Source organism: Henckelia pumila, chromosome 4, assembly GCF_033568475.1.
Source record: "Henckelia pumila isolate YLH828 chromosome 4, ASM3356847v2, whole genome shotgun sequence".
NCBI classification, from domain to species: Eukaryota; Viridiplantae; Streptophyta; class Magnoliopsida; order Lamiales; family Gesneriaceae; genus Henckelia; species Henckelia pumila.
Genome location: NC_133123.1, coordinates 145579944 through 145591810, shown reverse-complemented (window position 1 = coordinate 145591810; position 11867 = coordinate 145579944). Strand labels below are relative to the sequence as shown.

The window sequence follows — 11867 nt, the reverse complement described above, 5'->3', positions numbered from 1 at the left end:
GGAACACACTATCAAGATTTTCAAAAAAAGGATGGGGAGAAGCCCTTGTTGTTCCAAAGAAGGCTTAAACAAAGGGGCATGGACTGCCATGGAAGACAAAATTCTCACAGATTATGTTAAGATACATGGTGAAGGAAAATGGCGAAAGCTACCCAAGAAAGCAGGTAAAATAGGAATTCATCTTTATCAACACTGATTTTCTTTATAACAAAAGTAACCATTTTGGTGAAAATTCAGGCCTTAATAGATGCGGAAAAAGTTGTAGGCTTCGTTGGTTGAATTATTTACGACCGGATATCAAGAGAGGACATATAAGTACAGATGAAGAGGATCTTATTATCAGACTTCACAAGCTCCTTGGAAACAGGTCATTGTTTGCCTCATTTTCTTTCTTAAGAAGAAGCTTTATTGTGCCGCACTCTTAATGTGCTTTTAATATCATATAGATGGTCTTTAATAGCTGGAAGGCTTCCGGGGCGAACAGACAATGAAATAAAAAATTACTGGAACACGAACATTGCCAAGAAGCGAGCTATTGCTGATCCTAAGATGGCCAAACAATCCACAATGAAGAAAGAAAATCCATCAGCAAGTCATACTCAACTTCCCATCAGCGTAGGATCACACGTAATTCGTACGAAGGCGAAAAGGGCTTCTGAGGTTTTCTTCATAACGAATCCTTCCCAAAGTGTGGAAAATTTTGAATCCACACCTGCATTTGGACAGTCCCAAGTTGAAAATCATGATCACAAGGCAGAAAAGTTGGAATCTGATCAGTTTGGCATGGTGGATTTCAAACTGGACGACAAGTTCTTTTCTGATCTATTCAGCACTGAGCTCTTCACATTTTCTGATCAGAAGCTGGATGAAGGGTTGGGGGAGGATTCACTCAATAACACGAAGAACAGCACCAGCTATCCTACTATAGATTCGTGCCAAATTCCTGATGAAAAGCATCAGGATCTTGATATGGGATCAATGATCAACATAGATCCTGCGATGGACTGGTTTCAAGATTGATCTGACTGATTGCGAACAAGTGAAAGTGTATTGTTTCCTCTCCAAATTCATTTCAAACGCAGATTAAAATCAATGCAGATCTTGATGAGTCAGTGACTCAGGCTGAATCCTCCGTGTATTGGTTGAGTTCAATATTGATATGGTTATTCTGCAATTAATGACATGGAGAGTGGAAAATTTCTGCAACATTATCTTTGTGAGATTGTTGAGCATAATGGATCAAGATTTAGAAATTTTTGCCTAAAATTTGTCATCTGTAATCCATACAATCATAAATTATTTAGTATTCATTTAATATCATTTCTTCTGTTTATAGGATGAATTTGGTGCGATGAAATTACTGAAGCATGCTCTTATATATAGATTATTTGCTGATTTATGGGGAAGGACCATTGATAGTGTATTTAGATAGTTGCAATGGATGATGAAGACTTTGTTAAAATTCGTCTTCTCCGCATTCGGTAAATTCTTTATTTGCAGCCAACAAAAGATGCCACATTTTGTTCAGAAAATATCTTGTTCTCAAATTTTAAGAAACTCATTTTATCTATTAAACTTGCGATTTTATTTTTGAAGAGAAAACCATTTTCTATCAACAACTTTAGACTCACGTATATAACTACGGGAAGCTTCAATGCCATGACAAAAAATTCTAACGATTATTTTCGAGTTCCCTTCCTTTTCTTTATTTTTTTTTCCCCCTAATTTTTAAATACCAAAGAAGTGTACTTAATTTTCAATCTTAATGCATTAAAAATATCCAATAGTTTCAACTGAATTTCGATTAGGTCCTTGAAAGATTCATAATAAGCCAATCATTTATCATATCATTAACGGAATCATCACGTACATCACATGTGAGTCTGATATTCGAAATAGAAGACGAATTATATATTCTCTAGCTCGGATTTATATATAATTTTTTTTAAAAAAACGATCTAAAATATAAAAAAATCAGGTCAAACCAACAACATTATTTAAAGATGTTTTTTGATAAATTATGTATTATTATTAGGCATAAAAGAATGCGAAACGGCCAGGGCTTGTGAGGAAGTAGACTTCTTCCGCTGATCAACGATGGCGTCCGAGACCCGTAAAGGTTGGTTTCTTCCAATTTGTAAAATTTTTGTTTTTTCCTTTTATTTATAGTTTGAATGTTAACCTTTTCCAATTAATTTGTTAATAATCCGATCATGGTAATGAATTTCTCTCTCCCTTTTCCCCCTCCATATTATCGGTTCATATTGAATTTGATGCAGTGGTAGTTCACCTAAGAGCAACCGGTGACGCTCCAATCCTCAAGCAAGCTAAATTCAAGGTTTTTTTTTGTTTTTGTTTTTGTTTTTGTTTTTCTTGCATTCGATAAATTTTTTGCATGATGTACTGGTTTTTTTATTGCTAATAGAAAGTGAGTGATGATTGAAGCTTGTTTCCGGGTTTAAATTCTTCTTCTTTGTGTTCAAATTTGATGGAACCCGAGGATCCAATCTAGACTGGTTCAGGTTCAGATCAGAATGGTTAAACTAATACGAATGACAAGTAAAAGGAGTGTGGTCTTAGCTGACAAACTCATCCTTAATTCCACTTACAGATTCAATCAGAAAATGTTTTACTTATTACTGAAATAACATGTACAAAAATTGAATGACTATTACTTCTTTTTTTTGAAAGGGAATGACTATTACTTCAATGTCACAATGTAACAACCAAAATGATTTATTCTATCATCAATATTCATACCCAAGTAATTTTATCTGATTTCTTCTTAATTTAATATATAATTGATAATGGGGAATATCACAGTTCAGCAGTTACATCTTACAAACTTTCGATAAACTTGGGGCGCTAAGAAAAAATGTTTTGTTTATTTGTAATTTTCAGGAAAGATATTTTCTTGTCTCGAGATTCAATTTTATGTTTCTATGCAGTGAGTTGAATTTTAATGAAATGCAGATTGCTGGGGCTGACAAGTTTGTAAAAGTGATTGATTTTCTTCGTCGTCAACTTCATAGGGAAACTTTGGCAAGTGATATTATGCATTTGAAAATGGTCATGATATTTAAGTCTACTCGAAATGATTCTAAATTTCCTTTTTTTTTATTGGGTAGTTTGTGTACGTGAACAGTGCCTTCTCGCCAAATCCAGATGAGTTGGTCATCGATCTATATAATGTAAGTCTCTTATCTTATGAGTCATTCTTCTGTCGGATCTGCTGTTTGTCCCATAGTTTTGGAGTTATGTTGACCTGACTTACCCGAATTATCCTTTGTTTCTCATCTATGCTGAGTTTTTATTACTTTTGAGGATATGTGCCTTAAAAATAAGGTCGAGTTTTAATTTCTTAATGGTTCGGATCCTATGCATTACAAGTTCTATTTATAACCTGATCTTATTATAACTCCCAAATTTTGAGAAATAGAGTTAAGTTGGTATTATTTGCTTACTTGTCGCTAACAGTCATCTTTGCATTTCAGAACTTCGGTTTTGATGGTAAATTAGTGGTTAATTATGCGTGCTCCATGGCCTGGGGTTGACTGACTACTAGCAAATGCTGTCGATTAACTGCATATTTGGTGTGGGATACAATCATCCTTTCCCGTCTTGTCTGCGCACAATGTTAAAGTAAGTTTTCATTGTTATGTTCCTTTATGATCCCTCGATTATGTTATATATCTTAATTTATCTGGCAATCTGATGTTATGGTAGTTTGGCTTTTACCTACTCATGTCAACTTGATTCTGTATGCAGGTTTTACTGAAGCAAATATGCATTTTTTCCATGATTGTTGTCTTTGGATCTGAGTAAAATTAACCAATAGAAACGATCCTAAGCCAATCTTTTTTTTGGATGGATAATAATTGATAGCATGTTTCTGTGTAAATGAGTTTGAACTTGATTGACACTTCCTAGTAGCATATTCCAGGCGATTGTACTTATAATTTAACCGTTTCTTTACACTTTGCCCGTAGCTCGTTGCTAAAAATTCTGCTACCTTTTAAGTGAGTTGGTATATTTTAGAATTCGGGTCGGAAACACCATTGTTTCGAAACAATTGTATGATCATGTTTGAACATGCAATGGACACTTTATTTTCTTTTACACTAGAATTGAAAAAATACAAGGTAGATGAGTCAAAATCAAGAACGATCATACTCGAGAAACTTGGTAACCCATTCCAGAGTTGAAGGATCCTCGTTAGAAAAATCAAAGAAATCATCCACATCAAAGCTGCTTTGCGAGCCTACCACACCACTAGTAGTACTTGGGCTGTTATTCACTTGTGTGGATAACTCAGCATTCTTGGATATTGATCTAGCATTCTTCTTCTTCGTCGCCGTCGTCGTCTCATCTACATCTTTACATTTTTATCTGTGAGACGAGTCAATTCTGCTCATATTTATAAATAAAAATAATATTTTTGGCATACAAATTAAATTATAAATTTTCATGGGTGACCCAAATTTGGCTCGTGAGACCGTGGCTCTCACAAAAGTTTTTGTGTTAATTTTGTTTTGAATTCTAATTACTCTAACGTATGTTTCTCACGTGCAAAATTTATATTAGTATCGAATTGCACGTGTTGCGTGCTTATATAACATATACACGTTGGTGCTTTTAAAGAATTCGTTTTTGCGTGCACGTTGGTACAATCCGTTTTTATTATTATTAAATAACTGTAAAACCCACAAAAATCCACTGACGAATTTTATCGGTCGCTCACGAAAATTCTACACTCTAAAGTGCAAGAAATAAAAAATATATATATATATATACACATAATGTTACGCGAACATCTAAGATTTTTCACGAGATGTTCGTCCGAACATCTTAATTTTATTTTAAAAAAACTGGACGACAATGGTTCGTGTGCAGCCGTGCAGGATACACACACACACACACACACACACATATATATATACTAGTAAAAAGCACGTGCTCTGCACGTAAGATCACTTATTTTATAACCAATTAGTTATATGATTGAGTTAAATTTGATATTAATATTGAAATATATAGTGACATGTATTATATATATATATTGCAAAGCATGCTACGTATTTTCAATATTCATCTACTTCACTGTCTAATAATAAAAAAAAAACTATTGACTCGAGTCTATATATAATTTAGGAACATGATTATATTATAAGCCAAAAAATCAAATACTTTAGAAAAATATTTAACACATTGTGTACAAAATGATATATAGATGAAAATATAAAAAGGTGAAAAAAGATACTCTAAAACATTGACTCAATATATGATAACAAACAATGTTCTTCTACAAGAACTTTTGATAAAAAAGTAATGACATAATATCAAATATCACTAAACTCACTATTATTATTATTGTTGTTGTTGTTGTTGTTGTTTTTGTATGTAAAACAAATAAAAGATTTTCATGATAAGGTAATAAATTAATAAAAAAATATTAAATCTACTAAGTTTTATTATAATTATTTATTACTTTAGTCTTTTATTCCGATTCTTTAAATTTTGTGTAGGTCTCCTATTAGATTTATTCGTAAGATGAGTCGATCTAATCCTTATGTAGATTGAAAAAAAATATATTTTGGCATAAAAAGTCATATTTGTTATGAGTTAGATCGAACAAGAGATCAGTCTCACCAAACTAACTCGTGAGATAGTTTATATTAGATATAATATAAAATTAAAATAACTTTAAATTTAATCATATTTATAATAGAAATAAACTAAGTAACAATCAAATCATCTATTTATTTTATTTGTTTGAGATGTATTATTTTTCTAATAATAGCTAAATATCTTAAATGTTTGGAAATTAAGTTTTTTTCTATAAATGTAGATTACATTTTAAACTTTAATTTTTAATAATTATCTTCAAGCTATTTATATTGATGATTAATTTAAATTTATATATTTATTTTTATTGTATAACCATTTATTTTCAATATTTTTGGAACTTAATGGCATGTTAATTTACGGGGTTATTTAAATAAATATAATAAATTTTAATTTTTTTTAACAAATATAACAAATTTTAAAATTTTAAAAAAAATATAATAACATAGGGTTTTAGACCCCGCTTCATTGAGGAGTTGGGGTTTGAGACCCCGACTCCTCATTTGTTATTTTCGAGGAGTCGGGATTTGAAACCCCAACTCTTCATTGTATATACATTTATATTTTATTTATATATTTATATATATATATATATATATATATATTCAATTTTACTATTATTATTTTTTGGTTTTATATTTGCATCTATAGTTGTTCTACATGTTTGGAAAAAGTTTGTAATATAATCGAACTTTTATAAAAGGAATAATAGTCAGAATAGTCTTGTAAGTTTTTTTGTTTTGTGATTTGGTCATGTAAGTATTCAATTTTGGATTTTGGCCTTGTAAGTTAAGTTATGTTTTGGTATTTAGTCCTTTTTAATTTAAACAATATTTTTATAATCAGGTCAGTGATCGAACCGGTCTAACTTAAAAAATGATCTAATCGGTCAATTTTTTTTTTACCGCACAGTCGGACCAAAAAATCGTTTATATAATTTAATATAATTAATAATATATTTTAAATTATAAAAACCAAAAAAATTATATAAATAAAAAAAAATGTATTTATCGTCGTTTGAAAAATAAATAACTATATAAATATATTCAAAATATTAGTTATAATTATATATTTTTTATAAAATAAATAAAATAATTAAAAAAATCTAATATTAATTTAATAATATTTTTAACGAATAAAAAATTTCAAATAACCATGTATATATAATAAAATATTAAATTAAGGTTTTAAAATAAAAAACTATTTTTTAAAAAAAAATCAAAAAATCGATTTTTTGGTTCTTAGTCGATTCTTGACCGATTCTGGTCGGTTGAACGGTTAAAACGGTTTTTTGGAATGTTTTAGACCACACCGGTGACCGATTTCTGGTTGAACCGGTTGAACCGATCGGTCCAATATGATTTTGAAAACATGACATTCAAGTATTGACGGCACAACAAATACATCATCATTTTTCAATGTCGTGAAAATTTTTTAGTTCGCATGTCATCATTTTCCGATTTCACGTCGATAATCCATAAAGAAAATACTAAAAACCAAAATATAATTTAACTTATAGGACCATATCCAAAATTAAATACTTAAATGACCAATCTAATATTAATTTAATAATATTTTTAACGAATAAAAAATTTCAAATAACCATGTATATATAATAAAATATTAAATTAAGGTTTTAAAATAAAAAACTATTTTTTTAAAAAAAAAAATCAAAAAATCGATTTTTTGGTTCTTAGTCGATTCTTGACCGATTCTGGTCGGTTGAACGGTTAAAACGGTTTTTTGGAATGTTTTAGACCACACCGGTGACCGATTCCTGGTCGAACCGGTTGAACCGATCGGTCCAATCTGATTTTGAAAACATGACATTCAAGTATTGACGGCACAACAAATACATCATCATTTTTCAATGTCGTGAAAATTTTTTAGTTCGCATGTCATCATTTTCCGATTTCACGTCGATAATCCATGAAGAAAATACTAAAAACCAAAATATAATTTAACTTATAGGACCATATCCAAAATTAAATACTTAAATGACCAAAACACAAAATGAGTAAATATACAGGAACATTTTGACTATATTCTCTTTATAAAATAACTAGCATAATCGCACACACACGTTGTGTGTGTATAAAATCATATAATATATTTAATATTATATGTTATGTATAAATATTCTTTTTTCGATAATATTTAAATTTATTTGTTTATTTATAAAATAATATAAAAAATAAATTTAAAATTTATTTATCAATTTATCTTATCTATAGTGTTTAGTTGAGAAAAATATAAAAATTTAAAATATCAAAATTTTAGAAAAAAACTAATAAAAATAAAAATGTAATATTTATAACACATAAGATCAATCTCGGTAAATGAAAATATGACGTTTATGGGGAAATTCTTTATATATTATAATAATAATATTAATAATAATAATAATAATAATAATAATAATAATTTAGAGAAGTTTTAATTAATCGATGAATTAATAAATTATTATTTTAAAAAATATATTTTGTTATTCCTGGAATTGGTAGATAGACATTTGTTTATTTTTTTTTCAATTTATTAATTAAATGTTTGAAAAGTGACGAGTATGGTTAATAGTATTTTTTAAAAAACGAAAGTTAGTAATATTTTAGATGTTTGGAATTTTATCATAATGTAGAACTTCTATAAATTAATAATATTTTGATCAATGATATTCAATTTTAGAAAGATATCAATTAACCACTAAATTAATAAATTATTATTTTAAAAATTATTTTTTGATTGAATGAACGTGGTTTTGGCTATATATGTTTATTTTCATAGATTTTTATAATAGTTTTTTTAAAAAAATTATAATCTTATTAATTTATTAAAACTATTAATTTAACATATCAATCCAAGTCGAGATTGAACAAATTTATCTTTTATAAAAATTAAATTTATGAAAGTTTATTTTATCGTTTTATTTCATTCTAAATTTATAATAGAAAAAACATATATGCATATAAAAATTTAAAAATATTTTTTATAATTATTAATTATGAAAATAATAATTTTTTCAAACTCGATTTAGAAAACTCTTATATAAATCTATGAAAATTAATAAAACACAATTTTCTTATATAATTAATCTCTATATTCATTTTGAATCAACAATACTCTATAAATAATAATTTATCAATTAATTAATGCATTTTTAAATTATTAAAATATCATCGTCGTTATATTATTAATTTATAAAAGTTCAACTGTATTATAAAAATTTTAAACAACTAAAATTTTTTTAATCATAATAATCGTTTTTTAACATGCAAAAACAATTAAATCTGTAAATGTAAAACTAAAAAATACTAATGAAAAGAATTAATATTATATATATATATAATAGGCTATGAGGAGTAGGGGTTTCAAACCTCGACTCTTCGAAAATAATAAATGAGGAGTCGGGGTCTCAAACCCCAACTCTTCAAGGAAGTGGGATTTCAAACACCACGTTATTATATTTTTTAAAAGTTTTAAAATTTGTTATATTTGTTTAAGTCTTTTTAAAATTTATTATATTTATTTAAAAAACCCTAATTTACGTCACTACAAATTTTCTATTTTAATAGTAATTAATTTCAATACAATACATTAATTATTATGTCATTACATTCAAATATATCGATCAATTTCTTATTCTCATATCACTTGCGTATAGTATATGTGGATATATTAGGAAAAAATATAAAAAAATATTTATTTATTCGGCGTAAAAGAATTCAAATTGTAGAAAATAAAATTATTAATTATCATTAAATAATATTTAGTAAAAAATTTGAGTAAAATTCACTTATTCACAAAATAATACTTTGATATATGTAAATTATTGAAATAAATCTTGAATTTTTTAATTTCTGTCTATTTACTTTAAATATTTTGATTTTTTTTGAAAATACTATATAATTTTTACTATAATCTTTTATTTATTTTGCAATAATTTTATTAACATATTATTTGAAACAAATCTTGGATTTTTTTAACTTTTTTCAATTTAATTTTAAATATTTTATGAAAATTTGTCAAAATACTATATAATTTTTACCATAAGTATTTATTTATTTTGTAAGATTTTTTAATATAAGTTGTCAATTATAATAATCTATTTCTTGATCGAATATTATTACAAAATTTTATTTTGAAATAATTAGAATATTATTACAAAATTTTATGTTGAAATAATGAAATACATGGATGAAATTTAAAAAAAAAATCATATAATAACATATGAAATTTATGTATAACAAATTTTGTGACAATTTACACAATCAATAGTAGGAAGGGAGTAAAGTAGGAGTTATAGAATTAAATATATAGACTCAATTTAAATGAAAGTTATATGTGAGAAATCATTACACCTAATTGTTTTGTGTATTTTTCCATCTTGTTTTTTTTTTTTTTTTTTGTAATTTTTACTTATATAACTCTAATTATTATCTCATTCATTGGTTAATGAGATCCTACCATATGAGTAACGGAATCATTCATTGAAGGGTCCACATTTCAACACATATGCATAATTAATATTATAGGGTTGACATGATAAATCATGAGTTATTAGATCTCATATTAGGGTAATACCCATAAGGTAAGTTGAACTATACTCTCATTTATATAAAACAAAAGGGTAAACAAATATATAAACAATGAAAAATTTTACCCCTACATTCATATTTTTTTCGTTAGATAATTTTTCGGTACAATAATCTATTCTTTGATCGAATATTATTACAAAACTTTATATTGAAATATTGAAAATACATGGATGAAATGAAAAAAAAACATATAATAACATATGAAATTTATTTATAACAATATTTGTGACAATTTGACACAATTAATAGTAGAAAAAGAGTAAAGTGAAAATTATAGAATTAAATAAACTCCATTTAAATGGAGGTTATATATAAAAAATTATTACACCTAATTGTTTTGTGTATTTTTCCATCTTTGTCCCTTTATTTTTTGTCATTTTACTTATATAACTCTCATTTATGTAATTTATATAGAACAAAATGATAAACATGTATATAGACAATGAAAAAACTATACTCCTACATTCATATTTTTATAGTAAAATAAATAAATTTTTTGAAAATACTATATAATTTTTACTATAATCATTTATTTATTTTGCAAGACTTTTTATTAATATACTATTTGAAACAAATTTTGATTTTTGAAAAATTTTATATTTATTTAAAATATTTTATCAGAATTTGTCAAAATGCTATATAATGTTTACCATAAATATTTATTTATTTTGCAAGATTTTTTAATATAATTTTTCGATTACAATAATCTACTCCTTGATTGAATATTATTACAAAATGTTATATTAGAATATTGAAAATACATTGATGAAATTAAAAAAAATCATATAATAACATATGAAATTTATGTATAACAAATTTTGTGACAATTTGACACAATTAATAGTAGAAATGGAGTAAAGTGGAAGTTATAGGCTAATGAACAAATTTAAGATGTGAAAACAAATTAAAAGAAAATATTCTAATGAACAAATTAATAAAAAAAATCTCTTAATTAATCTCATTATTAATTTAAATAAAAATAATTTATATTTAATTTTTAACAGTATTGCTGCTCAAATTTCATATAATAACATATGAAATTTATGTATAACAATTTTTGTGACAATTTTGACACAATTAATTGTAGAAAAAGAGTAAAGTGAAAGTTATAGAATTAAATAGAATCCATTTAAATGGAATTTATATGTGAGAAATTATTACACCTAAATTATTTTGTGTATTTTTTCATCTTTGTCCCTTTTTTTTTTTTGTCATTTTACTTATATAACACTCTGTTGAATCCGATATTTTGGTGATAACAAACAACAACTCATTGTATAGGAATGTGCTGCCAACCATTGTATTTCAGGAATCTACTACAACTTCTACCGGAAGCTTGTCAACCGCCTTTGCTCTCGACCGGCTGAAGTCACAAGCCTATCAACTGGCTATCAAAACCAGCAGAGGATAAATCTATCTACCGGAAGCTTGTCAACCGCCTTTGTCTCTCGACCGGTTGAAGTCACAAGCTTATCGACTGGTTATTCAAACCAGCAGAGGACAAATATCTCTACAGGTAGAATGCCAACTGCTTATCAGGATATCTCAAGACAAGTACCTGTGACAAGATGTTCTTTGCAAGATCTTTTATTAAAAGCAGAACCGGCGTGTCAGAAGATATGTTGACTCCTGTAATCGAGACAACAGGTT

At 26.8% G+C, this 11867-nt stretch overlaps 2 protein-coding genes across 2 annotated transcripts; both read left to right on the top strand.

Moving 5' to 3' along the window:
• Positions 1 to 18: 18 nt before the first annotated feature.
• On the top strand, positions 19 to 1358 carry LOC140859860 (transcription factor MYB1-like). The gene is made up of 3 exons (XM_073262463.1): positions 19 to 164; positions 238 to 367; positions 447 to 1358. Exons 1-3 carry the CDS (start codon positions 32 to 34, stop codon positions 1018 to 1020), a joined length of 837 nt encoding a protein of 278 aa, XP_073118564.1. The 5' UTR covers positions 19 to 31; the 3' UTR covers positions 1021 to 1358.
• Positions 1359 to 2018: 660 nt separating this feature from the next.
• Positions 2019 to 4119, top strand: LOC140859861 (ubiquitin-like protein ATG12). Its single transcript, XM_073262464.1, has 6 exons — positions 2019 to 2119; positions 2280 to 2338; positions 2974 to 3042; positions 3129 to 3191; positions 3495 to 3642; positions 3769 to 4119. The coding sequence occupies exons 1-5, from the start codon at positions 2098 to 2100 to the stop codon at positions 3552 to 3554; spliced, it is 273 nt and encodes a 90-aa protein (XP_073118565.1). The 5' UTR covers positions 2019 to 2097; the 3' UTR covers positions 3555 to 3642; positions 3769 to 4119.
• The last annotated feature ends 7748 nt before the right edge of the window (positions 4120 to 11867 follow it).

Coding starts and splice junctions, on each gene's coding strand:
- LOC140859861 (XM_073262464.1), top strand. CDS start 2,098: ATGGCGTCCGAGACCCGTAAAG. Junction 2,339..2,973: donor TCAAGCAAGCTAAATTCAAG/GTTTTTTTTTGT, acceptor AATGAAATGCAG/ATTGCTGGGGCTGACAAGTT. Junction 3,192..3,494: donor TGGTCATCGATCTATATAAT/GTAAGTCTCTTA, acceptor TTTGCATTTCAG/AACTTCGGTTTTGATGGTAA.
- LOC140859860 (XM_073262463.1), top strand. CDS start 32: ATGGGGAGAAGCCCTTGTTGTTCCAAAGAAGGCTTAAACAAAGGGGCA. Junction 165..237: donor AAAGCTACCCAAGAAAGCAG/GTAAAATAGGAA, acceptor GTGAAAATTCAG/GCCTTAATAGATGCGGAAAA. Junction 368..446: donor CACAAGCTCCTTGGAAACAG/GTCATTGTTTGC, acceptor AATATCATATAG/ATGGTCTTTAATAGCTGGAA.